The sequence below is a fragment of the Natator depressus genome, chromosome 24, assembly GCF_965152275.1.
Source record: "Natator depressus isolate rNatDep1 chromosome 24, rNatDep2.hap1, whole genome shotgun sequence".
In the NCBI taxonomy this organism is placed as follows: domain Eukaryota; kingdom Metazoa; phylum Chordata; order Testudines; family Cheloniidae; genus Natator; species Natator depressus.
The window spans coordinates 10,936,665-10,964,420 of NC_134257.1; the positions used below are offsets into that span (position 1 = coordinate 10,936,665).

A 27,756-nucleotide genomic window follows, 5' to 3' on the forward strand; every position below is an offset into this window, starting at 1 on the left:
GAGCCCCCAAACACAGCCATGGAACTGGCATGGTGGCATGACCTGGAGCTGTAGGGTGGCCATGGGTGATGTCCCAGGTGTGGGCCAGGCCCATGGCTGATGGAGGTGCCTAGGGCAGGGGGTGACACATCACCCCGCATGGTGAAGGGGGGGTTATTGGGGCCTGGGTAAAGCTGGTGCCCGACGCCCCCCCCCCCCGCTCTACACTGGGAGTGTTTCGCTGGAGTAAACGGCCGCACCCGGGACAGGTAGGACACCTGGGTTCTTTGCCCACTGACCCCAGGGCCTCTGGGTACTGGCCTATACTGAGGACTCACAACTCCAGCGACAGCCCTCAACCAAACACCCTCCCCATGTCCAGGGCCACGGGGCAGGAGGGACCCAGTCAATAAGACCATGCCCACCCTACAAGGGCAGCTGCTCTCCTTGGCCCCCAGGTGGGCCCCTCTCGGCTTCACTGGCTGCACTTTTGGGCTCATGGCAGCTAGAGCCATGGCCCTCGGGAGTGCCAGGCTGAGAAACCAATAGCCAGAGGCTCAAATCACAGCACTGCTTGGTGCCTCAGTTTCCCTGTTTAAAATGGTCAATCCTGTGCAGGCCGGCGGGCTGGGAGGGCGCTGATCCTGTGCTAGGGTGGGGCAGGGTCAAGGGGCAGGCTGTGAACTGGGGTGGGTAGGACTGAGGGGGGTATGTCCTATGCTGGGGTGGGAAGGTGTGGCAGGACCGAGGGGCAGGCCCCATACAGGGTCAGCCCCTGTGCTGGGGTGGGGCAGAGCTGAGGGGCAGGCTCTGTGCTGGGGGGGCAGGCCCCACACTGGGGTGGGGGATCAGAGTTGAGGGGCTCATTCCCTGTGGGATGGGGCAGGGCTGAGGGCCAGGCCCTGTATGGAGCGGGACAGGCTCTGTATGGGGCGGGGGGCAGTGCTGGGGTGGGGCAGTGCTGAGACACAGGTTCTGGAATGGGGCGGCAGGCAGGGGTCAGGGTTGGGGGGGCACTGTATGGTGGGGAGGGCTGGGGGATGCAGGCCTTGTGCCAGGCTCTCTTGCCAGGCTGGCTGCAGGTGCTGGCGTATATTGGGCAGGGCCCTCCTCCAGGCATGTGAGCTGCAGTGGGCAGCCCAACCGTGCCTGCTGGACCCAGAGCAGGCCATGGGGAGTCACAGGGCCTGCCCCACTTGTGGGTGGGACTCCCCTTCCTGCCCTGGTGTCTTACTGTCTGCCACGCGAAGCACTCCTGCTCCCAGCACTGGGCCTGGCTAGGCTCCGGTGCAGATGCTGGCCCGAGGTGACACTGGGCAGACAGGCGAGAGCCCCCAAAGCTGCAGGTCCAGCCGAATGGCCACATGCCCAGTCCCACCCCTGCCCAGCTGCAGCGTCTAGCATCTGGGCCTGCCTGGGCTCAAGCGTCAGGCTCGGGTCTGGTCCAGATGCAGGCTGGTTCTGGCCTGTTTCAGCCGTGTCCCTGGGCTGCTCTGTACAAGCGGTACTGGCCGGCAGGGGCGCAGCTGAGCCGAGGGGTCGGTTTTGATTCCTCAGAGCCACAGCCGACCCAGGCTCCCGGAGCTGAGAGCAGGTCATATTCGCTGAGCGGAGGGGAGAGGATCAACAAGTTCAGGCAGCAGGGTCTGGCTGCGGGGCTCAGCCAAGGAGTCCCTGAGCTACTGGGGGGCAGCAGATGGGCCTGGAAAGTAGGGGGGTGGGCCCGGTCCAGTGGGGTCCTGGCCCCAGTGAGGCAGACCCTGTCCAGTGGGGTCCTGGCCCCAGCGAGAGGGGCCCCGGTCCAGTGAGGTTCTGACCTCAGCGAGAGGGACCCCGGTCCAGTGTGATCCTGGCCCCAGCCAGGGGGGCTGGCCAGCAGGTCCTGTCTCTGGGCTCTAGCTGATGATCTCGGAGAGCAGCGGTGTCATGATGGTCAGGTCCTGGATGTGCAGGATCTGCCGTGTGTTCTCCACCTTGAGCGTCCGCAGCTCGGTCAGCAGCAAGAGCAGCTTTGCGTAGAGGAGCCTGGGGCAGAGGGAGCCAAGTGTCAGCCCCGCCTGCCCCAGTGGTCACTCTGCACCATGGCAAGAACAGCCCCGTCCCCCCTGCCAGGATTCTATTCCACACAGTCTGGGTAAGAGACGGGGAAACTGAGGCACGTGAGGGGGAAGGGAACTATCTATGCACAGGGTCAGGGACAGAACCCAGGAGTCCTGACTCCCAGCCCCTTGGCTATGAACCCACTAGACCCCACTTCCCTCCAGAGCTGGAACTAGAGCCCGGGAGTCCTGTCCCAACTCCCATCCCCCCAGCCCCAACTGGCTGTTTCACAGGAGGTGCATGTGGCTGGAACACACGGGGTGGTGGGGGGGGCTAGACTGAAAACCTTTGGGCTAAGCAGCTGCCCCTTGGGTAGGAGGTGGCTGGGTCCCACTGGGGAGGGGCTCCCAGGCTGAGCCCACCCCTTCCCTGGCTAGGGAGAGTGACCCCAGCGCTGTACCGCCCCCACCCGTGACAAAGGCCCTTTCGCTTCCAGCTGCCCAGAGGCAAACCAACCTCTGGCTGGCTGGGGCAGAGGGGGTGCTGGAGAGGACTGCATATTAGTGATAAGGCCTTGAGCATACAAGTGTGAGCAGGGTCTGAATGAGCTCTCCCCTGACAGCTAGTTGGGGAGGGGGAGGGACTTCAGGAGCAAACTGTATTTCCATGAACATACCTACTCTGCCTGAGGTAGCCGGCAGACAGTTGTGTAGCTCCAAGTGATCAGCTTTGGCTGGTGTTGGGTTACAAATCACCTAGTGAAATGTTATCTTCATTGTATGACTAAAGGGGAGCAGAACTGTACTGAACTTGCCCCAATTGAGGGGGTCACCCTCAGCTGAAAGCAACTCGCTAAGCCAGGGCTGGAAGGCCAGAGCCCTGTGAAAGTCAGAGGGGTAGAGACAAGTGTTCCAGTTAGGAGATGTGGGCTCTTGGTCTGGTTTAACCTAGTTCTCCCCACTGTCCTGCACTTAGGACGGAAGAATCCAATACACCGCTACAGACTAGGGACCGAATGGCTAGGCAGCAGTTCTGCAGAGAAGGACCTAGGGGTGACAGTGGACGAGAAGCTGGATATGAGTCAACAGTGTGCCCTTGTTGCCAAGAAGGCCAATGGCATTTTGGGGTGTATAAGTAGGGGCATTGCCAGCAGATTGAGGGACGTGATCGTTCCCCTCTATTCAACATTGGTGAGGCCTCATCTGGAGTACTGTGTCCAGTTTTGGGCCCCACACTACAAGAAGGATGTGGAGAAATTGGAGAGAGTCCAGCGAAGGGCAACAAAAATGATTAGGGGACTGGAACACATGAGTTATGAGGAGAGGCTGAGGGAACTGGGATTGTTTAGTCTACGGAAAAGAAGAATGAGGGGGGATTTGATAGCTGCTTTTAACTACCTGAAAGGTGGATCCGAAGAGGATGGATCTAGACTATTCTCAGTGATAGCAGATGACAGGACAAGGAGTAATGGTCTCAAGTTGCAGTGGGGGAGGTTTAGGTTGGATATTAGGAAAAACTCTTTCACTAGGAGGGTGGTGAAACACTGGAATGCGTTACCTAGGGAGGTGGTGGAATCCCCTTCCTTAGAAGTTTTTAAGGTCAGGCTTGACAAAGCCCTGGCTGGGATGATTTAGTTGGGATTGGTCCTGCTCTGGGCACGGGGTTGGACTAGATGGCCTCCAGAGGTCTCTTCCAACTCTGTTATTCTATGATTCAAAACAAAGCTCAATAGGCTTCATTCAGAGCCTTTTGTTATTGTAGGTACCCAAGAAGAGCTGAAATCCCTTGTGGTGGGGCAGTGTTTCTGCCCAGCCTGCTGAGGGCTAACAAGAATTACCAAGAGACTGACCCACAGAGGTCACAGCAGAGAGGCAGATGGCAGCAGATGGCGGGTGGCTGGCAGGAGCGGCCAGCGAAAGTGGCAACCAGTCATCTGGTGGGGCTAGGTGGAGAGGAACGAGCGGCTGGCGGGGCAGTCAGCCAGCACAAGTGCTCAGATGGCAGAGCAGCAAGCTGCACCTCTGAACCCTAGGTCCTCACTGACCAAGGACAATCACTGTGAGTGGGGTGTGGTGAGGGAGCAGAGGGGGGCACAGTATAGGAACGTTTGGTTGTAGAACTCAAGAACATGAGGCGGAAGGGTCTGCCCCACGCACGCTGGTGTCCTGCTCAAAGTTTTATGGTTATGAATCCTGCTTGTGGCATTTTCCCTAACTAATGCTGGGTGACTTCCCTCCTCTCATTAAAAGTTTCTTTGCTACACACAGACTCTGTGCTTGGAGAGGGGAAGTATTGCCTCTCAGAGGAGCCCGGGGTGGTATGTCATTTCCCCAGGTTATTGGGTGGGGCCTCGAGCTGGTTCTGTGTTATATTGTTGAAAACGAACCCCCTAGATATTGAACCTGGCCCTGGTTGCTGCTGGCTCCACCTAGCAGAAGGGTTACACAAGTATGTGTGCTGCAGGATGTCATGTGAGCAGGTGCACACAGATGGCCATGGGAGACGTACACTTAAATGGCTGTGATGTGTGTGTCTACAGTTGTGTTAAGGCATGAGTGCAAGTATAAGTAGCTGTGCGATTTGTGTGTGTGTGATTTCTGGGTGCTGGGCATGGACGTATGTGGCTGCGTCGGTGCGCAGTGTCCATGCGTGCGGTCATGTGAGCGATCACAGAGGGGTCAAAGTTCTCCCTGTCCTGGGGGAGCAACTGGGGGGGCTGACTCCCGGGAGAGAGACTCCAGAGCTGGACACGAGAACCAACCCCAGCGCTTTGGAGTGTCTCAGAGCACAGAGACAGGACCTTGTGAGGGACTGCACAGGAACAAGCTCTCACAGCATTGGGGTCGGGGGACAAGCTGGGCCTGCCCCAGCTCCCCCAGACTCAGGGCGGGGAGTGGGGGCACAAGCCGGGCCTGCCCCAGCTCCCCTAGACTCAGGGCGGTGGAGACAAGCCAGGCCTGACCCTGCTCCCCCAGACTCGGGGAGGGGAGGCACGCTGCACCTGCCCCAGCTCTCCATGCAACACAGGCCCGCACAGACTGTTCCATGGTTTAGAGTCCATTTCTCTGCTCGGTTCTGCTAAGGAAGCTCTGGTGGTCATAGTGAGCCCTGGTCACAGCTCCCAGAGGGGAGTGGCAGCAGGGGCCGTCCCCAGTGGGGCCTGCTGGGACCCAGGGCTTGGGCTGGGGTTGAGGACGTGGGGGATCCCCCCCAAGAGGGAAAGGTAGTGAGGCTGGACCCCTGGGGGTGCAGGCACTCGGGGAGACTGGAGCCATTGGCGATGCTGTGAACCCAGACACCTCACAGGGATGGTTCCCACAATCCTCTCTGCCTGGATCTCCCGAGTGCTCAGCTCTGCTCCCTAGCCCCAGAGGGCACGGTGGGACCCTCTGCCCTGGCCCCGGCCATCTCTGGCTGCCTGTTGCCTCCCAGCCCGCTGAATGGGTGGGTGTCACTGCCGGCGCCAGGGTCCCTGGGGAACATGGTGCCGATGGCACAGGGGCAATCAGTCCCTGGCCTCGCCACATCCTGGAGCCCCCATCAGGGCTCCCATGAGCCAGTGCTCAGCTCCCTCCTCCCGCACATGTCAGCGTGACCCCTGCAGGAGCATGCTTCCCCCAGCTCCTGGGAAAGCCTGGACGTCCAGGCAATGGGCAGAGGCCCCGAACAGCTGCATCCCCCCGCCAGGCCCCATCTGATGGCCTTTGCCTCTGGCCTCCTTCCCTGGGCTGCTTGCTGCACCCACCAGGCCCAGGACACACGGGGCTCACTCTGATCCCACCCCACCAGCGGGGCACGTGGCTGGGCCCCAGGACAGCTGGGTTCAATTCCCAACTCAGCCACGTGACCCTGCGTCAGGGCCTGACACACTTCATCTGCCCTCCAATCTCTCAGTCTCCAGCCCTACAGGGGGAAGATCTCTCCCGGGGCTGGGTGAGGATAAAGCCCACCCATAAGTAACAGGCCCAGACACCCCAGAGATAGGCTGGGTACCCACCTGAGCTCCAGGAAGGGCTCTCCCTGCCCTTTTCTGTGAGGCCACGCAGGCTGGGCCATGGTAGTGAGTGTCCCCTGCTGGGCTGCTCAGTGTCTTGGGCCCTGTTCCTGCCAGGAGCTTCCTCCTGCCCCAGCTTTGCTATTCAAGCTAGTGGGGGACCCTCACTCACCTGCCCGTGTGGGGCCAGGAGGGGAAGAATGTGGGAATTTTGGTAATATTTTTATAATTCTGCTATGTTCCTCAGTTTTCCTCCAGGCATGGTGTTGCTCTGCCCTGAGTGTAAAGAGCAGGAGCCATGAGGAAGCTGCCTGGGGTGACATACATGGATAATTAAGGGCTGGCTGGGACCCTGGAGAGACAATGGAAACCCCAAGGACTAAAGGCTCCACACCTGCCATTGTCAGTGTGGGGGTCCCAGTGGGCAGTGGAGGCGTGAACTCAGCAGGAAGACAATGGCGGAGACAGCAGAAGGTGGCTGGGAAGAAGAACTGGGCCAGGGTCACACACAGGCACAGGGAGCAGAGCCTGGTGTTGGACCGCGTGGCCCGTCTCTTCCCCTGTGCTGCTCTGGGCTACCTAAGGCCTCCCCATTCCATGCTCCAGGGCATCAATAAACCTGCTCTGCCTGGAAGCGGCTCTTTGTGTTGCCGAGGTGCCCAGCTCCTTGAGGAAGAGGGAACAAGTCTCTGCTCAGGAGCCTGGCTACGCTGGACTGGCTGAGCAGAGCTCGCAGGGTGGAGCAGGGGGCCCAGGGCTCAGTCTTGGAGGCGGAGAGGCCACATGGCCTGCCCTTGTGGAACAGCGGGGCCTCTGGGGGGGTCTGGCACACTGACTGGCACTGTCAAGGACTGGTAAAAAGCCAGCATGTGGCACCAAGTCTGTGGACCCAGGACATGGAGTCCCTTGCTCACCTGCCTTCCGGCAGTGGATGCCGTTGGTCAATGTAGCTCTTCAGCGTGAGGGCCATCTTCTCCTGCAGCTGGTCGACGGTGTGGCGCTGGGTGATGCCAGGGCGGTCTGGGAGAAGGCAGCCCTGGCATGAGCATGCAGGCAGAGCAGGGGCCACATACCCTGGGGTCGGGGGCACTTGCGTGTATGTGGAGGGCTCAATGCAGGAAGCACAGGGGCAGGAGCTACCCTGTTGTGCAGACAGAGCAAGCCCCGGCGGCTCAGTGCCCACCCCCCGCTCACAGGGCACAGCGAGTTCCACTGGTCAAATGATGGGGCCACGGATATGCCCTCATGTACCATCACACGGTCCAGTACCATGCCCATTGGGGTGGTGCAGGGTGGGAGGGGGGGCGGCTCAGGGCCCATGGTGGGGGGGGCTCGGGGCTCATCCTGGGGGCCGGGGGTGGGGCTTACCAGGCGAGAACAGGACGATGGCCAGCAGCAGGACGTACTCAGCCTCGTGCAGCCTCAGTTTCTTCAGGCTGATGTGGAACTTGAGCAGTGGCTCCAGGTAGATCTGCTGGAACCCGGCTGGAGACAGAGATGGGGGTGATGGGGGAGCTGCGCTGGCTGGCCCAGGGCTCCCCAGTGGGGCCGGGGCTCCGAGCTCAGCTGCCAGCATGCCACGGCCTGGGGAAGTCAGGCTGTTTGGAGCCAGGGCCTGTGCAGAGCTGTGGGGTGGCTAGGAGAGGTGCACTGCACTGCAGGACAGGACAGGGTGGGGAAGGGCCTGCTCCTTGGGGACTACAGCCTTCCAGCCCTGGAAGCGCAGAGAGAAGCAGGCCGCGGCTCTGCCACCCCTGCCCGGGAGACGGGCCCCAGGGCACCTAGCCTGGCCTTGCCCTGGGAAATGTCCTCGGCCCACCTGATCTCACCCATGTCGCAGCGGGCAGCGATCCTGTGCCCGTATGCCCTGCGGCAGCGAGTCCCTCGGGGGCAGCACGTGCAGCATTTCCACAGCATCAGTGCTCAGCCACTCGCTGCTTGGCACTGTGCGGCATGAGGTGCAGGGTTGTAGCTGTGTCAGTCACTATTCCAGCCCCTCCTGCCAGCCCCGGGGGTGAGTCCCCCATAGGGCAGGGCACAGCGCTGTGGCGGGGTGCAGGGGGAACCACGGTTCTTGTCAGGGGATTCTAGGCAGGGCAGCCCACATTCCCTTCCAGGGCTCCCCTAGCCCCGGCCGTGGGAGCCCCTGTGGGGGACACTGGGGCCCACTGGCAGGGAGCTAGAAGCAGAGAGAACCCGGGGGAGTTGGGCCAGCCCAGTCCCTGCCCCTTGCGCCAGAGGGACTCACCCAGGGCACCGTCTTGGATGGTGTAGCAGTGCTGGCCGCACTCCCAGGCCTTGGTCTCCTCGTTGAAGACCGTGTTGAACTGGATCTGGCAGATCTCCAAAGTGGCGCCTTTGAGAAGCGAGATCTGGTCATCAATCCGCAAACTCCTTCCCAGAGAGAGTGAGAGAGAGCATGAGAGCAGGCCGGGAGCAGCTGCACAGAGCAGCCCAGGGCCATAGGCCATGTGCAAAATGAGGGCAGGGGGTAGGGACCCTGTGGGGGCTGAGCTGAGGAGGTTCAGGGGGGTGGGGGTACACTGGGGCAGCAGGGGATGGGGGCCCAGGCATGTGGAAATGTAGGGCTGAGGGGGAGCAGGTGGGAGGGGGCCCAGGGACATGCCTGGGTGAATAAGGTGCAGAGCGGTGGGGCACAGGGGGTGGGGGACCCAGGAATGTGGCAGGGCAGGGCTGAGGGGAGTGGTGGAGCAGGGGTCGGGGAGCCTGGGGACATGGCTGAGCAGGGAGATGGGGGAGCAGGATTTGTGGGTCCCAGGGATGTAGTAGGGCAGGGCTGAGTGGGGTACAGGGCAATAGGGGAGTGGGGAGTGGCCCAAGAATGAAGCAGGGCGGGGGGGGGGGGAGGTTAAGGGGGTGGGGTAGCAGGGACTGGGGACCTCAGGGATGAGGCAGGGCAGGGCTCAGGGGTGGGACCAGGGATTCAGCAGAGCAGACTGAGTGGGTTGCGGGGCGGGGAGTTGGGATGCAGCAGGGCAGGGGTCGGGGTGGGAGGAACAGGAATGTAGCAGGGTGGGGCTGAGGTGCAGTGGGGGACCAGGGATGTAGCAGGGAGGGGTGCAGGGGGGAGTAGGGATGCGGCAGGGCGTTGGGGTGGGGGGAACAGATTCGGCAGGGCAGGTCTGAAGGGGTGGGGATGGGGAGTAGGGATGCAGCAGGGTAGGGCTGAGGGGGATGGGGGAGCAGAGATGTTGCAGGGCAGGGCTGAAGGGTGCAGGGGGGGATTAGGGATGCGGCAGGGTGGGGCTGAGGGGGAGCAGGTGGGAGGGGGCCCAGGGACATGGCCTGGGTGAATAAGGTGCAGAGCGGTGGGGGGCAGGGGACCCAGGAATGTGGCAGGGCAGGGCTGAGGGGGTTGCAGGGCAGGGAGTTGGGATGCAGCAGGGCAGGGGTCGGGGTGGGAGGAACAGGAATGTGGCAGGGTGGGCCTGAGGGGCAGTGGGGGAGCAGGGATGTGGCAGGGAGGGGTGCAGGGGGGCACTGGAATGGGGGGAACAGGGAGTCGGCAGGGCGGGGCCGAGGGGGGTGGGGGAGCAGGGATGCGGCAGGGCGGGGCTGAAGGGTGCAGGTGGGGATTAGGGATGCAGCAGGGTGGGGCTGGGGGTGGGGAGCAGGGATGCAGCAGGGCGGGGCTGAGGGAGATGCAGGGAGTAGGAGCGGGGTAAAGCAGATGCTAGCCGTGCTGAGCTGGGCCTGTCAGACTCTCAGGGTCTCAGCTTCTGTTTCCCACTCCCCCTCCAGCCAGGCAGTTTGAGCCGCCTGCCCCCAGCTGCCCCCCTCCCTGCTCCTCGGGGTGCGGGAGCCCAGACGTGCTGACCTGAAGGCTGGGATCTCCTTGGCGAATTTAATCACTTGCTGGATGAGGACAGTGCTGAGGTCAGCGAAGTGGGGCAGCATGGAGAAGCTGTCAGGCAGCATGTCCTCCGGCAGGCTCTGCAAGGGGGCCAGGGGGCCGCCCTCCTCAGGCTGGGAGACCCCCTGCAGGACCTGGGGAACCCTGGGCTCCTGGGGGCTCTGAGGGCTCAGGCTGTGGATGTACAATCGCACCGGGGGCTGGGGAGACAGAGGCCCCAGTCAGCGCCTTAGTGCTGCTGCTGTCAGTGGAACTGGCCCTGTGGAGAGGCGGCTGACTCTGGGGTGTGGCGAGCCCCCTGGTGCATTGCCCTGTGATACAGCTGAACCTTGGACTGCTGGGTGCACCTGCCCCAATTCCCACGCCCCGGTGGGGTGCAGCCCTGCAGACGCCATGGTTTACGAACCCCAGCGCTGCTTCCACACCGTGGCTGGGGGTCCTCTGCCGAGGCCAATCTCGGGGAGGAGCCGGGACCTGGGGGTCAGAACTGCGTGCACAGGATCCGCAAGTACAGACGCTGCAGCTGCAGTTGGGCCTGAGCGAGGAGCGTGCAGACGCGTGGCTGCTCTGGCCCGCTCGGGAGCTCTGCTGGGATCAGCCCAGGTGGTGTCTCTGTTCACCTTCCCTGAATGCCCCTTCCCACAGGAATTGCAGGTAGGCTCTGCCCAGGGCAGCCTGAGCCCAACCCTGGCTGGGATGGGGGAGGGGATGTGGACAGGAGGGAGGAAGAGGTGGGGGAGGGGGGACAGAGGGGACGGAGAGGCGGCTGGGAGGGGCAGGAGGAAGGGAGGGGTGGGGCTGGAGGGAGAGGTGGGGGTGGGAGGCAGGGGCAGAGGGGAGGGAGAGGTGGCTGGGAGGGGCAGGAGGAGCAGAGGGGTGGGGGTGGGGCTGGAGGGGCAGGGCAGAGGGGACGGAGGGGTGGGGGTGGGGCTGGAGGGAGAGGCGGCTGGGAGGGGCAGAGGGGACCGAGGGGTGGGGGTGGGGCGGGAGGGGCAGGAGGGAGGGGTGTGAGGAAGCGGGACTGTTCTTAATGTTTCCTCTGAATAGTGTGGGGGTGCCTCAGTTTCCCCTATGCAGTTCTTAAGTATCTAGGTGGTGGGATAAGGGTGTATGATCATTGCAGAGCCCTAGAGGGCAGGTGTGTGCAGGGGTCTGGACACAGACAGTGGCCGACACCCTGTTTCCTGGCAACTGATGGCCTGGGCCCTTCCCCCCTGCGAGGTGAGAGCTAAAGGGTTGGAGAACAAAGGAATCAGGTGACCTCCTGGCCCGGGGAAAGGGACAAAGCCCAGAGGAGGGGGGGCTGGAGAGAGTTTCAGTTTGAGGCTGGCTGGGACATGGAGTGAAGTGCAGACGTGGCTGTCTGGCTCACTGCCCCCCAAAATGGACCCGGCTGAGGGGTCCTGTTCTCTGCACCTACAAGCTCTGTGTTAGACCATGTTCCTGTCGTCCAATAAACCTTCTGTTTTACTGGCTGGCTGAGAGTCACGTCTGACTGCGGAGTTGGGGTGCAGGGCCCTCTGGCTTCCCCAGGAGCCCGCCTGGGCGGACACGCTGTGGGAAGCGCACGGAGGGGCAGAGGATGCTGAATGCTCCAAGGTCAGACCCAGGAAGGTGGAAGCTGTGTGAGCTGTGTGTCCTGGAGACAATCTGCTCACAGAAAGGAGACTCCCCCAGAGTCCTGCCTCGCTTCGTAGGGATCAGTTCCAGAGCATCGCCCGGGGATTCCGTGACAAAGGGTGGGGGTGGGGGGAGACAGGGGTGGGGGCAGGAGGGACCTGGGGGTGGAGGAGGGGGGGTAGGCGGGAGGGAGGGCAGGCTAGTGGGGGTTGGGGTGGGGGGGCAGAGGGGTGGGGGGGCAGGAGAGGGGGTGGGAAGGGGATGGAGGCATGGGGGGGCAGAGGGGTGGGGGAGGGAGACGGGGGTGGGGGGCAGGAGGGACCGAGGGGTGGGGGTGGAGGGAGACAGGGGTGGGGGCAGGAGGGACCTGGGGTTGGAGGAGGGGGGGTAGGCGGGAGGGAGGTCAGGGGAGTGGGGGTTGGGGATGGGGGGGGCAGAGGGGTGGGGGAGGGGGGCAGGAGAGGGGGTGGGAAGGGGATGGGGGCATGAGGGGGGGCAGAGGGGTGGGGGAGGGGGGCAGGAGGGCACCCTGTGGTGAGAACAGACTCCAACCCCGGCAGATGTGAAACTTGCCCCGTGCCAGCACATGGCCCAGTAACCAGCCCGATCCAATCAGGGAGCAGGAATCCCAGCATGTGACTCAGGTAGCCAATGGCAGCTGGGCTCAACCGTGGGGCGTGAGGCTGCCGCAGCAGCTGTTTTGCTTCCAGCCCCAGCGAGGGGGGAAGGTCTGAGCAGCCCCCGCCTCCCCGGGCCCTGCTGGCCGGGCCGAGCGGGCCGAGAGCGCGGTCGAGCTGGATCAGTATGCCCGGGGCTGGTTCCCGGGGGGGTGGCTCTCGGGGCAGTGGCTGCCCCACTGCTTGCGGGGGGAGCTGGGTTGGTGTGTGGGGGGCTGGTTCCCATACGGGGTGGTTCTCGGGGCAGTGGCTGCCCCATTGCTTGCGGGGGGGAGGTGGGTTGGTGTGGGGGGGGCTGGTTCCCATACGGGGTGGTTCTCGGGGCAGTGGCTGCCCCATTGCTTGCGGGGGGAGCTGGGTTGGTGTATGGGGGGGCTGGTTCCAGCGGGGGTGTGGCTGCCCTGGTGCTACGGGGGGGCTGGGGCTCTTACCCGGCAATGCATGAACTGGGAGAAGCCGGAGTCGAAGTGCTTCTTGTGGGCCTCGATGAGGATGCTGATGAGCTGCTCCTGCTCCTCTGTCAGCTCCGCTGGCTCCCCCGCCAGCTCCCGCTCTTGCTGCTTCTGCTTCCGCAGGACCCGGCGCATCTGCAGAGCCTCCTCTGACATGATCACTGCCAGGCCACGGGGCAGGGGTGAGGGGCTTGCCCCAGCAACGGCTCCCCAGGCCCATGCTGACAGATGCCTGCCAGCTTCCTCTCCCTAAGCCCCGCCCGAGAGCCTGGGGAGCTTGGCATGGCGCTGCCCTGGTCATGGGCTCCATAGCCCTCCTGGCAAACCAGCTGGAGGGAGCGGGGCCTAGTGGGAGAGCAGGGACTGGGAGCCAGGGCTCCTGCGTTCTAATCCCAGCTCTGGGCTGGGGAGGGGTCTAGAGGGGAGAGTGGTGGAGGAGCAGGGCTGAGTCAGGACTCCTGGGTTCATCCTAGAGCCAGAAAGAAACCCCAACCAGAAAAGGACAGGAGTCTAGTGGGTAAAAAGGGAGCCTGAAACTAGGCTGCAAGGGCTCTCTTCCTGGCTGTGGGACGGAGAGGGGTCTAGTGGGCAGAGCAGGTGCCTGGGAGTCCAGACTCCTGGGTTCCAGCTCTCAACGGGGCTCACCAGTGCCCTTGGGTGAATCTGCCTGCTCCACGGCAGCATGCTGGAGTGCTGTGAGTCCTGGAGGAAGGGGTATGGCCTCGTGGCCCTACAAGCCTGGGTGCTCCTGGCATTTGCCAGGGACGTGGCAGCGTGTGTTAGCCGGACGCTCAGCAGTGATGGGAGTAAAGACAGGAGAGTCGCTTCCACCAGGAGGGCCTCCCCCCCCCCCCCGCCCCCAGTGCTATGGGACAGTTCTCCAGGGGGCCAATGCAACCCCCGCCAGACAGGGTTGCTTTTAACGCATCAGGGGCACCAGCCACCCTTCTCTGAGCTGGGGCTGCACCGGCAGAGGGTGGGGGGACTTGGGGCCGGGCAGGCAGACTCTCCAGAGCCATTACTGGAGTCAGCAGATACTTGCTGCAAATCAGAGACCTTGGCTGCTCCACAGGGGAAGCACAAAGCAGCCCAGTGAGCTATCCACACAACCCCAGTCCCCCAAGTGAGCTATCTGCCCAGACCCCCCAGCGAGCTATCCATGCAGCCCCCGCAGTGAGCGATCCACGCAGCACCCAGCCCTCCCCAGCGAGCCCTCCACCCAGCCCTCCCCAGCGAGCCCTCCACCCAGCCCTCCCCAGCGAGCTCTCCACGCAGACCCCCCAGCGAGTGATCCACACAGCCCCCAGCCTCCCCAGTGAGCTGTCCACCCGGGCCCCCGCAGCGAGCTATCCACGCAGCACCCAGCCCACGCAGCGAGCTATCCACGCAGACCGCCCAGCGAGCTCTCCACGCAGCCCCCAGCCCCCACAGTGAGATATCCACACAGCCCCCAGCCTCCCCAGCGAGTTATCCACACAGCCTCCCCAGCGAGCTATCCACCCAGCACCCCCAGTGAGCTATCCACGCAGGCTCCCAACAACCTATCTGCCCAGTCCCCCCAGCGAGTTATCTGCCCAGCACCCACTGACGCAGGGGCTTCTCCTCTGGGTGATGCTCCAAGGCCCCTGCATGCCCCGACACTGCTGATGGCTTGATCCTCTTCTCCCTCCCTGCCAGCTGCTGGGTGGGGATGGGGACAGAGCAGATGGAGCAGAGAGTGGCTGGGTGGCTCTGCTGTCACCAGCAGGGGTGCTGCTGGGGGGCAACAAGGGGCGAGTACTAGGCAACAGTGACCTGGAACATATCGCATGGCACCAGCCCAGTGCCCTGCTAGCCAGGACCCCCTGCATGGCACCAGCCCAGCGCCTTGCCAGCTGGGACCCCCCACATGGCACCAGCCCAGCACCCTGCTAGCCAACCCCCTGCATGGCTGTGCTGTGCTGGGATTCCCGCACTCCTCTAGCCTGGCAGCCCCCCGCCGGGGCGTTCATTAATGGAAGGTGCCTGAGCCCAGCGGGGAGCACCCCCAGGCTGACAAGGCTGCAGCACAGATACTCCCTGAGTGCCAATGTCCTGGGGAAAGTGGCCTTTGCACCTCCCCTGCCAACCTCCCCGGGGCCAGACACCAACTGCAGAAGGGCAGGGAGCTGAGCCCCGACTTACTGTCCTTCCTCATGCCCACGGCCAGGCACTTCTGGAGGCGGCAGGCTTGGCACTGCCGGCGCTTGGCTTTTGTGATGGTGCAGTTGTGGGTGAAGGGGCAGGTGAAGCAGACGCCCTTGCTGATGGACCGCCTGCAAAAGAGGGGAGGGCTTGTGGGACAGGAGACACTCCCCCTGCCCTGGGAGAGGGTCAGGGAGCCTTCCCTGCCCCTCACAGTGAGAACCCCAAGTGGGCATCCCGTTGCACCTGGCACCGCAAGGCTCAGAGCAACTCAGGCAGGCAGCCCCGGCACTCCTCAGCGACCCGCCATCCCCTCCCAGCCTTCTGCTGGCTTCACCCCCAGCCTGCTCCATGCAGCACTGCATCCCTGCCAGGCACAGCACAGCCCGCTGCTCCTGCTCCCTTCCCATCCAGGCACTTGGACGCCCAACCCAACGCCCAGCATCCTTGCTAGGAGCAGGGGCTTCTGGGTCATTTCCTGGGCAGGGGGCCGGGGGGTGCTGGCACAGGTATTGACCAACACAGACATGTAACATGCCAACACGTCAGGGTGTGCCAGCTCTCTGCCCCCCCGAGATCCGCCCCCTGCGCAGATGGGTAGGCCCACATCTCCTATGCTCGCTCTCACACACACAGATGGTTATTCCAGCACACACAAACAGACAGATGGCTATGCCAGCGTGTGCGCACACACACACAGAATGGTAAATGGTGCTGCAAGAAGCCATGGGGAAGAGGCTTTGCGCCCTGCCCACAGTAGTCATCTCAGGCATTGGTTGTCCTGGTCAGTTGCAATGCCCAGAACAAGCCCATCTGGCTCAACTAGGGAGTCTGGAACTGTTTCTTCCCTGTGTGGAGGAGAAGCCACAAACATTAAAGCTGCCCCAAAGCCTTGAAACCCCAACACCTTTCCCTGAGAATAAGCCTCACAATGAAACAGAGTCACTCTGGGGCAGGGGGATGGGAGACCTCAAAGGAACGTGCAGCATGCTGCAGGAAGTGGTGCAAGTGGCTCAGCGTGGCACTGGGGGCACGGTGCTGCAGGGAGCAGGGTGCGGGAGCAGAAGGGGCGCTCGCCCTGCATAGCCAGCGGTGACCCCAGTGCCCCAGACTGGCACTAGGGGGCACTGGGCTGCAGGGAGCGGGGTGGAGGCACAGTAGGGAGTGCTGTGTGGGTGTCAGGTCGCCGGCAGTACTGTGCAGTGGGTAGTTACCCTGGTTAGCCATGCAGGGATGCTGCTGCCCATCAGGGCTGGCATGTGGCTCGCGCTGGCACGTGTCTCAGGCTGGCAGCTGCAGGAGGCAGCAGGTGAGGCCCAGTTCAGTCAGCACATCCCATTACATGACCGGAATCTGCACAATGGCCTAGAGCAGGGATCTTGCTGAGTGCTGCCGAAACGCAGCCTGGCTGGAGCCAGAGCTGGCCTGGGTGAATCTGGGGGGCTGGGCAAGTGGACAAGGGCCTGGGATCCAAGCTGAGCCAGTGCCAGCTGAGCCCTGCAGGGAGGGACAGGCCTGGACAGTCATGCCCAGCAGAGTGTCCCAGCCGCACCCTGCGTCACTGGCACGGCTGTACTCGCCTGGGCATCAGCTGAGATAAACCTGGGTTCAGCAGCAGCAAACGCTCGTGGAGACGAGCACGTGGCCGGCTGTGAGCCACAGGATGGCACAGCCACAGGGCAGCTGCCATGAGGGCCGGACACAACAGACACTGAGCCAGGGCATTGCCTGTGTGCACACAAACACATACCATACCCTCCCCCAACGAACAGACATGCTATGCACACATGCCCACCCCAATGCATATGCATACCTGGGTACGCACCCACATATATATCCCAATGTGCACTCCTGATATACACACGCCAGTGCATAACACACTCCTGCACACCCCAATATACGGACACATCCCAATACACACTCCCCTCATATGCCCCCCCGCACAGACACACCCACATAAACATCCCAGTGCATACCCCAAATATGCACATCAACACACACACCCACCCATACACATCCGCAACATACACGTCCCTTAGAGAAACACCAGTTTACACATACACCTTGTACACTACACCCCCTCACAGCTGAGGGTAACTGCACCTGTATTCCCGCTCTGTGGCCTCTTGAGGGCCCCTTCTTGAGGCTTCTGGCTCTCAGCCATCACCTCACTTGGGCCAAGACCCACGTCTCGCTCCCTCCTGAGCAGCACTTTAAGGCTGCACAGCCCCCTGCGTTACACTATGACATCCCCAGCAAGGCCAGCACCTGCATCACGCCTTCTCGCCAAAGACAGTGCCTGGGCTGTTACCAGTGACCCCCCAGCCCTTCCCCAGCAGAGCACATGTATTTGAAGGACAAAAGCATCCCAGAGGAAGGGTAACGGTGGGTGAGAAAGCTGCGCACATGCACTAACTAGACAGGCCCGGCCCGGCCGCCTTTCCAACCTTTCAGCAAGGTTCAGACCTGAATCTGTTCAAACTCAGCCTTTGTAACACACCCTCTTCCTTTGTCTTCTGTGACTGCCCTGCCCTAAACCAGTCTCTGCAAATCACCTCAGGGTGGTACCTCTCCAGAGCTGTTTACAATCACCAGGGCTGTAGGAATCACCTCCCCCTGTTGCTGTTTTTAGGTCCTGGCAGAGCTGTGGTAACCCTTTCCCATGGAGCTGCTCCAATCCCAGGTCACAAAGATACAGCAACCATTCATAAACTGGATTCAGCACGGTCCCCTGAGATGCTGCATGCGGTCGCAATATCAGTCAAACCCCCACAAACACGCCCATCTCACTGCACAGCTCCTCACATACAAGCACATAAGAAAACCATTACACACTACACATACCCTATGCACACATGTATACACACCACTGCACCCCCACACCCTAACCCTCCCTGTTCTGAGGGGTGTTGGGTGTGACCCAGGGCAGCGCCAATAGGAGGCAGTGTTTACCCTCGCCAGCCCCATGGGGTGGAAAGACTCAGGCCCAGGGAGTTGGAGTTGGCAGGTCGATGGCACCAGGGGGGCTCTCACCTGAAGAAGCCCTTGCAGCCCTCGCAGGTCATGACATGGAAGTGGTAGCCGGTGGCTCGGTCGCCACACACGGCGCAGATTTTCTCCTCTTCCTCCGGCTCCCTGTCCTCGCTGCTCCCAGCCCCAAGGCGCAGCACGCTGGGGCTGCTGCTGCTGCTGCTGCTGCTCTCCCTATCAGAGGGGCTGAGCATGGCGGGGAAGCTGCTGTGGGGAGAGGAGAGTCAGCGACAGGCCTAGGCTCCAGCAGACCCCACATGGCCCAGGTCAGGCCATGCCATGTGGTCCTTCCATAGAGGCCAGTCCAGCCTGGTCTCCTGGCCCTCCCCCAGGAGACGGCTCCCCATCCTTGGGGCCCCATTCCTCCTCCACCCTCCCTTCCCCAGGGACAGGCCCCCCGTGGATCCCAGTCACGGAGCCCCCCCTCCCCGTTGTTTATGCTCCTGCAGGCATTGTGCAGTCACATGACAACTTAGCTGTTGCTGTCGGTTGTACGTGGCAGGTGCCCAGATACTGCGGCGGTGGGTGGTGGGATAACTCCTGATTCATGCAGACACACACACACAGATGCTGTTTCTCTCAAAGCCTGGTCGAGTGGGTTTGGGGAGACCCCGTATCAAGTTCTATTAGGACCGTGCCCAGCCTTCACCAGGGTTCCTGGGAGCTGGGCCACGGAGCCCATCCCCCACGCTCCAAAGAGCCTTAGGGGGAGCTTTTCTCTGGGCCGCTGGGCCGGGAGTAACCAGAACTGTGCCAGCGCCAGCGAGGGAGGCAGCAGATGGCAGCGGTCAGATGGCCCCACTGCCTGTCACCTACCCATGGGGGATCTTCTACCAAGTGAACCGGGCCTCTCGGGGGCCATCTCGCGCCACGGGGGCTACGGAACAGGCAGGACCTGCCAGCAGGGGGCAGCACTCTCAGCTACAGCGTTTCTCTGCCCCCAGTTACCCTCCGGCAGCCCCACTGGCCCCACATCCTGCCTCCACCTCTGCAGTGCAGCCCCAGTGCACAGTGCGTTGCTGCCTCTGGAACACTGCTGCCAATGCATGAGCGTGGCTAGCAGCCAGCTCCCCCTTCCACCGCTGAGCACGCTCTGCAGGGAATCCATCTTTTACCCCCCAGCTACCCCCATACACCCCTCTGGCTATCCCCATACCCCCCTTCTATCCCCAGACACCCCTCTGGCTATCCCCATACCCGCCCCCTTCTATCCCCATACACCCCTCTGGCTATCCCCAGACACTCCCTTCTATCCCCATACACCCTCATCTATCCCCACACACCCCTCTGGCTATCCCCATACCCCCCCCTTCTATCCCCATACACCCCTCTGGCTATCCCCATACCCCCCCCTTCTATCCCCATACACCCCTCTGGCTATCCCCATACCCCCCTTCTATCCCCATACACCCCTCTGGCTATCCCCATACACCCCCTTCTGTCCCCATACCCACCCATCTATCCCCCCCCAGCCACACACACACCCTTCTGTCCCCATACACCCCTCTATCTACCTAGTGATCTAGCTCTCTCAGTACATAGCTGCTCCTGCTCACTGCTATATCCAAGCCCCATCACAATGGTTTATGGGTTGTCTCCTCTCAGCCCCTGGGGAGTAGGGACATTTGCTCCTCACTTTACAGATGGGCAGGAAGCCCCAAGAGAGCAGGGGCTGCCTTCACAGAGGGCCTGAGATGCTGTGATGCTGAGCTGGGACAGCACTTACTTTTAAGGACCTAGCAAATCACAGGAACACCCTGCGACCCACCCAGCCAGAGCTAGGGGTCTGGGCTCCCATACACTGAATGGTTGGTTTCAGAGTAGCAGCCATGTTAGTCTGTATCTGCAAAAAGAACAGGAGTACTTGTGGCTCTAATAAATTTGTTAGTCTCTAAGGTGCCACAAGTACTCCTGTTCTTCATACACTGAATGCAGGGGAGAGCCGGCTGACACTGAGACCCACACAGCCAGAGCTAGGGGTCTGGGCTCCCATACACTGAATGGGGGGAGAGGCGGCTGACACTGCAACCCACACAGCCAGAGCTAGGGGTCTGGGCTCCCATACACTGAATGGGGGGAGAGGCGGCTGACACTGCAACCCACACAGCCAGAGCTAGGGGTCTGGGCTCCCATACACTGAAGGGGGGAAGGGGCGCCTGACACTGTTGCGACCCACACAGCCAGAGCTAGGGGTCTGGGCTCCCATACACTGAATGGGGGGGATGGCGCCTGACACTGCAACCCACACAGCCAGAGCTAGGGCCCTGGGCTCCCATACACTGAATGGGGGGAGAGGCAGCTGACACTGCAACCCACACAGCCAGAGCTAGAGGTCTGGGCTCCCATGCACTGAAGGGGGGGAGGGGCACCTGACACTGTTGCGACCCACACAGCCAGAGCTAGGGGTCTGGGCTGCCATACACTGAAGGGGGGGAGGGGCGCCTGACACTGTTGCGACCCACACAGCCAGAGCTAGGGGTCTGGGCTGCCATACACTGAAGGGGGGGAGGGGCGCCTGACGCTGTTGCTACCCACACTCCAACCCGCTGGGGAAAGCCACCTACGCCAGTCAATGGGAGATGCCAACCGAAGGGGTGTGAGCTAAGCCCTGCCCCCTCACCAAGCTAGGCACCTAAGCCCTGGCTGCAGGGGGGTGCCCAGCTCTGCTAGCCAGTCACCTGGGAGCCCCGCACATGGCGTCTGGCACCTCGGGTCTTTCTGGTGAGAATGAGAGAGGCAGGTGCCTCGCTCCACAGCAAACTGTCCAAGGAAGAGGGGCAGCAGCAGCTGCTTTATTCATACTAGCCCAGTGGGTAGAGCACTCGCCTGGCTGACCTGGGTTCAAGTCCCCTCCTAGACCAAGCCAAGCATCACTGCAATGTGTGTGCAATGCTCTGTGCCCGCCCAGCAGGGGCAGTTTTTGCTTCTCGGGCCGGACCTGCCCTGCCCTGCTGGAGTCAGGAGGAGCCCAACCTCTTGGTGCCTGTTGTGCTTGGTCCCCCTCGTCAAGGTGAAGCAGGCTGCTCTGGGAGCCAAGGTGACCTGCCTGGCTGTGGGGAGCTGTCCCCACAGTCCCCTCCCCGACAGGGTTAGTCTGGGGCCCGTGTGGGGATTGTTAACCCAGCGTGGGGGGGAGATTAGCCAGCCTGGAGAAGGCAAAGTTCATTAGAAATGTGCAGCTGTCCAGGGCTGGGAGCACCAGGCAGAGATCAGCACCGGGATAGAGGGGGCAGGGAGGAGGCTGAAGGCCTGGGGCTGGGTGGCTCCCCCAGTTGTGGTGGGGCAGGGATAGCTGCAGAGCTCTCACGATTCCCCAGAAATCACTTGTTCAAAGCCCCCTTTCCCGACCAGAGACCTGCCTTATCAGTCTCCCCGCTGTTCACTCACATTGGCCCCAGTCCCTCTCACTCTCCTGAGCAGGGTTGAGCCCAGCCAGGGGGCCCTGGCTCGCCTGGGACCCCCATTGGTGCAAAGACCCGGGGACCTCGCCTGGCTGGCCCTGAATCAAGAGGGGCATTAACTTCAACTCACTGTCTCTGTCCCTTCTTGACGCATGGAAACACAGGCAGAGACCCTGTGCCACCCCAGCCCCTCAGCCTAGCTGCCCCCCACCCCTCCCTCCCATCCTGGGTGCCCACTCACCGATGGTGTGGGTTGGAGCGGGTGGGGGGCTGTCTCCCAGGCTCCCCGCAGGTCGGGACTCTGCTCCCTCCCCAACGGCATTCGCACAGACAGATTCGGATTGATTTATTTCACAGCCTGGGTGGAATTTGAACTTTGAACTTCAAGGAGTGGAGGCCAGGAGCAGCAGGGAAGGGTGGCAGGGAGTAGCTGGGGGGTAAAGGGAGGGGGGATCAGCTGGAGGGTAAGGGAAGTGGGAGCAGCCAGGGAGAGGACCTTGGGCACATGGGGACAGTATGTGTCCTAGGTGGCTCCTGAGAGATAACACACTGGGACTGACACTGACACACACACTCTCTCTGGGACTGAAACAGACACTCTGGGACTCACACACACACGCACTACTCTCTGGAGCTGATACTCACACACACATACACACTCTGAAACTGACATGCTCTCTGGGGCTCAGACACACACAGGGATGACACACACTCTCTGGGGTTGACACACACACACCGGGGCTCACACACACACAGGGACCCACATACACTCTCTGGGGCTGACACACACTGGGACTGGCACACACACATACTGGGGCTCACACACTCTCTGGGACTGACACACACAGGGCCTGACACACACTCTCTGGGGCTGACACACACACTGGGGCTGACACACACACACACTCTGGGGCTTGCAGCCTCCCATTCACACTCAGCCCAGCCTGACGAGTGGAAACCCTTGCCTGACACCCATTACCTTAATGTCCTAGGGCTGAGAAGTCAGCCCTGCCTGTCCCCTGGGCACTCCCCAGTCACAGACCCTTGTGGGAAGCTGGACTGGGGGAAGTGCCAGGCCAATGCTGGCAGTCCGAGAGGGAGGTGTTTGGCTGTCTCCACTCATGGGTTTTCAGTGCCCCCATCCCAACAGCCTAGACCCAGCCTCCTGCCCCTGGCACAGCCCAGCATCCACTGGCACTGCCCTTCCATTGCTCTCAGCTCAGAGAGTGTGAAACTCCAGGAACTCCCTTTGCAGCTCAGGAATGAGGATAGACTGGTTCAGTTCCACCAGACCAGGCTGGGTCGGGCACTGGGGCCTGCCCAGGGCAGGGGGAGCCAGGCTGGGATTGGGCATCAGGGCCTGCCCAGGGCAGGGAAGCCAGGCTGGGGCCAGGCACCGGGGCCTGCACAGGGTAGGGGGAGCCAGGCTGAGGCTGGGCACTGGTGCTCCCCCAGAGATCTCTGAGCTGAAGCCCTGCTCTCTGGGCCCGCAGTGTGAACTCCATGCTCTGGGGAATCTCAGGTTTACACCAAGGGCTTCAGGCTCAGGGGGTGGGAATGGGCCATGGTGCTTAGGTCCTGGCCATGCAGGAACACGGAGAGACTGGAACCAATCTGTGGCCCCCAGGGCTGCCCCGGTGTGGCACAGCAAGGCAAGGGGAATGTCGCAGCTGCAACAGGGCTGGAGAACAGACACTCCTGCTCCCCTAGCACAGGCCCTGCCCTGGGCTACGGAGAATCAGTGTGGGGCCATGACACAAGGTGGGGGCAGTTCCAACTCCATTCACTAGGGGGCAGCGCTCTGTCTGTCTCACATGCACCCACCCCAGCCACTCCATTGTCATCTAGACCAGGGAATGAGGGAGGGAGAGGGAGTGGGCAGATTTCCAAAGGCGCTCAGCACACTAGGTGTCTGCTGGGATCTCCTGACAATCCCTGTGAGTACGGAGCCCTTCCCCTCTCATTTCCCTTTTTGAATCCAGGCTGGGACAGTTGTGATGAAAGCACCTGGCATGGGCTCGTTGGGAGCCCGTTCGGAATGATCTGGGGGCGGCCAGTCTGGCTCCTGGTGCTTGCACCAGAGATGCACCACTACATGGACTGAGCTCTCCCTCCCCAGGCAGGGCTGGGCCAGGCTGGAGGAACAGTAGGTGTGGAGCTGCCCCATCCTGGTGGTGGAGACACCCCCACAAGCCGTGTTCCAGCTGCAATCTGCATCAGGAGATAAGCATCCCCGAGAAGGGCCTGGCTCCAGCTCCCGCCCAGTGCTCTGCTGGCACTGGGGAGAACTGCGCAGAGCAAACTCTGGCTGCCCTGATTAATGCTCCAATCCCTGGGCGATCAAGACCGATTTCCTGCTAATGAAACTTTGAAAAGCTTCATTAATCTGCACTGAGCAGCTCAGGGCCGTTCCACCCTGCCTGGCTCCCCCCGTCCTCGATGCAATGGCTCAGGCCAGGACCACAGTTTGTTTGGAACAGGATGTCTTTATTTTCCCATGACAGTCCCATTCTGTCCTGCCCCCACCCCTGCCCCACGGGCCCCTGGGACTCCGCTTTCGCTGGGGAAAGGCCATGAAGCCTGGATCGCTGCAGCAGCAAAGGAGCCGCTGGCCAGCTTTTAACAGGGGCAGCCAGCCCCCCCAGAATGGTTAAGGCCAGGCACGCAGTGGGCACTACCTGCCTGGGCGGCGGTGGTGGGGCACCGTGGTGAAGATGCAGGGGCATCTGTCAGAGCCAGCCCAGAGCCACGTAGACCCCACACCCAGCAGGCATGGGATACTGGCATCTCCATGTGGGGAGCTCAGTGCCTCTGCAGACATGAATGGATTTACCTTCCCAGCCCTCGGGGCATTATCCCCACCACAGAGGGGAAACTGAGGCACAGAGGGGTTCCCACTTCGAGCCAAGAGGATGAGGCACACAGCGTTTGCATTAGCATTTGCCTGCCCAGTGCTCTGAGACCCTCAGGGGAGGGAGATGCTGCATAGGAGTGCGAAGGGCTGATAAGCAGAGACACTAAGTGATTGTTCTATGAATGAGTGTGTTGGGGTGTGTGTGTGTGGTATGAATGTATGTTCAAGTGCAGTGTGTGTGTGAATACAGAGGTGCAGCATGTGTGTGTGTGTGTGCAGGCAGTGCCAAGAATGAGCATGCCTGACTGGAGAGGGAATGGGGAGCTGCTGGCAGAGTGGGCAGGACCAAAACCCTCCAGCTTTGGGGCAGGGCTGGGCCTCCAGTGGCTCAGAGAGCTGGCTCATGGGGAGGTTCGGCCCTGCTGGTCTTGGTGACCAATGTGTCTGTCCCCAGGTTCACCGGGATGGGGTGTGCAGCTGCCGGAGGGCAGACAGCGCTGCCTGTAGGAGGCCCCAGAGTGAGTTGGTCTTTTCCTCTGTGTGTGTGTCAGCCCTAGTGAGTGTGTGTGCCAGCCCCAGAGCATGTGTGTCAGCCCCAGTGAGTGTGTGTCAGCTCCAATGTGTCAGCCCCAGTGAGTGTGTCAGCCCCAGAGTGAGCCCATGTGTGTCACTTTGTAGGAGGACAGTCAGTGTTGAATGTCGATCCAAGTGTGAATGTGATGGTCAGTTTGAAGTCACTGTGCTGTTTGTACCATGGGGTGAGTCTGTGCTGCGGGTCAGCTCCCACCAGGCCCAGGCTGGGGTTGAGCATTAGGGCCTGCCCAGGGCAAGGGGAGCCAGGCTGGGCACTGGGGCCTGCCCAGGGCTAGGGGGGCTGGGCTGAGTACTGGGGCCTGCCTAGGGCAGGGGAAGTCAGTCTGGGCACTGGGACCTGCCCAGGCCTGGGGGAGCCGGGACACCATGGGATCTGAAGCTGTGACTGCAGTGAGCTCAGAGAGGAGGGGAAGGGCAAGTGGCTTGGACAAGCAGCACAAAGCCTGTTGTCTATGGACAAGCCTGATACCCCAGCAGGAGTGGTGGGGCCAGGGTTGGGTGTCCACCAGGCCGAATACCTCTGCCCGGCAGCTCCAGGCTAGAGCACAGCAGAGGAGCAAGGCAGGGAGGAGACAGGGCGTGTGGCACTGGCACTAGCAGGGAGCCCTGTGGCCTGCTGCTGCCCGTGGGAACCTTGGCACCTTCCCTGACCTTGGTGCCACTGCATGAATTCTTTATCAGCTGCAGTTTCTGCCTTAAATTAAACATGAGGCAAAAGCAGCAGCCGAAGCCAGACACCACTTAGCCACATCCAAATGGGTGAGCGAGTGCTACCTGGGAGCAGGAGCCAGCACAGCACTGCCAGGCTCAGCCCTAGACAGCCCACGCAGGGGCCATGGGAGCAAGTTTGCTGGGCAGTAGGGGAGATCGGGATCCCCCTGAGGGCAGCTCCACTCAATTCAGCCTACAGAGCTCAGCTCAGGCTCCAGCCTCTCTGAGGTTCCTGGCTCCTCTTTGTGGGGTTCATGCCAGCCATGTGGTCCAGACCCCCCTCCCAGGGGATCCAAAGCAGGGCTGTCTCAGGACAGGGGATGTCATAGCAGCAGGACTCCATTGCTTCCCCCTCTTGCTGAAGGGCAGCCCCTGCTGTCAGAGATGAAATTCCCACCTCAGGACAGCAACCCCTGGCAGTGTAGCGTGGGGCTCTAATTTCGGCTCCCCACTCTCTGGAGCACCCCTGGAAAGGGTCCTGTGCTCCAGAGTGACACACTTTGTTTTCTTTAGTATTACAATTGAGCTCAGTAACTAGGAGGTTAATTACCTCACAGAGCACATATGAAACCGGGCCTGACAGGAGCAGGGATTGAACCTGCAGTCCCCAGAGCGCTGGCCCTATAGCTTGAGCAAAAGGGCTAACTCTGTTAGCAGACGCTGTTATCGGTACTGGCCGCTAGGGGGCGCCACGCTCTCACACATTAAGCCGGTGCATTACGGATGCCAGTGGGTGGGTGCTGGATTCTTTTGGGGCCTGAGCTCCTATTGGCGAGAAGTGCCTGAGGATGATACAAGGTTGCAACTGAGGTTCTAGCTGGCACCTGTGCAGAGTTAATTGATTTGGAGCAGGATCTGTGCAGAAGAACAGGATCAGTTGCTGCTGCCTGAGAGCTGGCATTGAAGCTGGTGAGATGGGCTGGTCAGAGCCTCTGGATTCCACTAGGTTTCATCACTGTCTTGGGGAAGCCCAGAGGTGCAGTGTGATTTCCAGTCCCAGCACCCATGGGAGTCCCAGGGAACAGCTGGAAAGACAAACAGGAGCCACGTGTTACCCAGTGGGTGCCCACAGAGCCCCTGGCATCCCCCATCCTCCTTGGCAGGTGCTATAATCTAATCTAGTAACTTGTTCAATATAATATATAATCAGTATAATCTAGTAATTTGCTCAAGGTCAGGCAGCGAGTGAGAGCTGGGAATTGAACCCAGGAGTCCTGGTGCCCCTCCCGAGCAAGGGACTCCTGAGTTCCATGCCCAGCTCTGGGAGCGAGTGTGACAGAAAGGAGTGCGGGGAGGGGGCACCAGGACTCCTGGGTTCAATTCCCAGCTCTCACTCGGTGCTTGACCTTGAACAAGTTACACAGCTCCATTTCCGCGCAGCACAGGGCCGACAACCCGGCCCAGAGCGCAGGGGCTGGGGGGGTTGGTTCACCGCAGCGCTGCGGGAGCCCCGGGGAGCTAGAGGGGCGCCCCGTTGGTAGATGGGGGCTGCACGGCGGCGGTTAGAGGGTGTCTGCCCTCGGGGCTGCCTGCACACGGGAGATCGGCGGGTTCTGGGCGGCGCCAAGAAGCAGGAAGGAAGCGGAGGCGCAGAGGGACCCTGCGCGGGCTGGAAAAGCCCCTGCGGTGCTCTCTGTCTCCGCTCAGCCGCCTCCTGCGGAGCCGGGCCGGGGCGCCCCAGCCAGGGGCTGGTACCCAAGGGTTATGTAACTGCGCCAGCCGCTCCCGGAGCCCCCCAGCTGGGTCGCTCCGGAGCTTGAGCTCCCGGAGACCGAGGGCTGTGCTGGGGGCAGCCCGGCCGCAGCGCAGGGGAAGGGATCCCGTGCGGGGACAGGGCATGGCCACAGCCCGGGAATGGGGGCTCGGGCCGTCTATGGAGAGGGGAGTGGGGAGGGCTGACCCAGCCGAGAGGCACCTGCCTGGGCAGCCCCCCTCCGTTCCCCCCCTCCCGCTGCCTGGGCGCAGCCGCTCCCTCCCACCCCCAGCCCCCTTCCCCCACCTGCCTGGACACAGCCCCACAGTTCTCAGCCTCTCCCCAGCTGCCTGGACGCAGCCCCCCCCCCCCAGTTCTCAGCCTCTCCCCAGCTGCCTAGACGCAGCCCAGACCCCCTGCCTGGACGCAGCCCCCCCCCCCAGTTCTCAGCCTCTCCCCAGCTGCCTGGACACAGCCCAGACCCCTGCCCACCCCCATGAGCTGCCTGGACACAGCCCAGACCCCTGCCCACCCCCATGAGCTGCCTGGATACAGCTCAGACCCCCTGCCCACCTCCCACCCCCCAGCTACCTGGACGCAGCGCAGCCCCCTCTCGGTCCCCAGCCCCCCTTCCTCCCGGCTCCTGTTTACTCTCGGCCCGCCTTAGCCTAGTT

The 27,756-nt window shown here is 62.0% G+C and overlaps 2 protein-coding genes across 4 annotated transcripts in view; one reads left to right on the plus strand and one right to left on the minus strand.

The window, feature by feature from the left end:
- Nucleotides 1–919: 919 nt before the first annotated feature.
- On the minus strand, nt 920–27,712 carry NR1I3 (nuclear receptor subfamily 1 group I member 3). Of its 3 annotated transcripts, XM_074938191.1 has the most exons (10): nt 27,674–27,712; nt 25,940–26,414; nt 17,833–18,036; nt 14,800–14,930; nt 12,616–12,797; nt 9,852–10,087; nt 8,262–8,407; nt 7,382–7,498; nt 6,928–7,033; nt 920–2,004 (listed from the first exon to the last, which is right to left on the minus strand). In XM_074938191.1, the coding sequence occupies exons 2-10, from the start codon at nt 25,951–25,953 to the stop codon at nt 1,875–1,877; spliced, it is 1,266 nt and encodes a 421-aa protein (XP_074794292.1). In that variant the 5' UTR covers nt 25,954–26,414; nt 27,674–27,712; the 3' UTR covers nt 920–1,874. The 3 variants fall into 3 exon arrangements, with proteins under 3 accessions (XP_074794292.1, XP_074794294.1, XP_074794293.1); XM_074938193.1 differs by lacking the exons at nt 25,940–26,414; nt 27,674–27,712 and adding an exon at nt 21,472–21,567 and having other exon boundaries at nt 17,833–18,033; XM_074938192.1 differs by lacking the exons at nt 25,940–26,414; nt 27,674–27,712 and adding an exon at nt 21,472–21,567.
- The window catches only part of PCP4L1 (Purkinje cell protein 4 like 1), a 40,464-nt gene continuing 22,855 nt past the window's right edge, over nt 10,148–27,756 (plus strand). Inside the window, exon 1 of the mRNA XM_074938195.1 lies at nt 10,148–10,541. Coding sequence (XP_074794296.1) covers nt 10,281–10,541 — 261 coding nt within the window. The 5' untranslated portion in view covers nt 10,148–10,280. The remainder of the gene's footprint in view (nt 10,542–27,756) is intronic.

Excerpts from the sequence above, each read along its gene's own strand:
- NR1I3 (XM_074938191.1), bottom strand. Across the intron at positions 8,408-9,851 it reads AAGGAGATCCCAGCCTTCAG|GAGTTTGCGGATTGATGACC; the intron begins GTCAGCACGTCT and ends CTCTCTGGGAAG. Across the intron at positions 7,499-8,261 it reads CATCCAAGACGGTGCCCTGG|CCGGGTTCCAGCAGATCTAC; the intron begins GTGAGTCCCTCT and ends CTCTGTCTCCAG.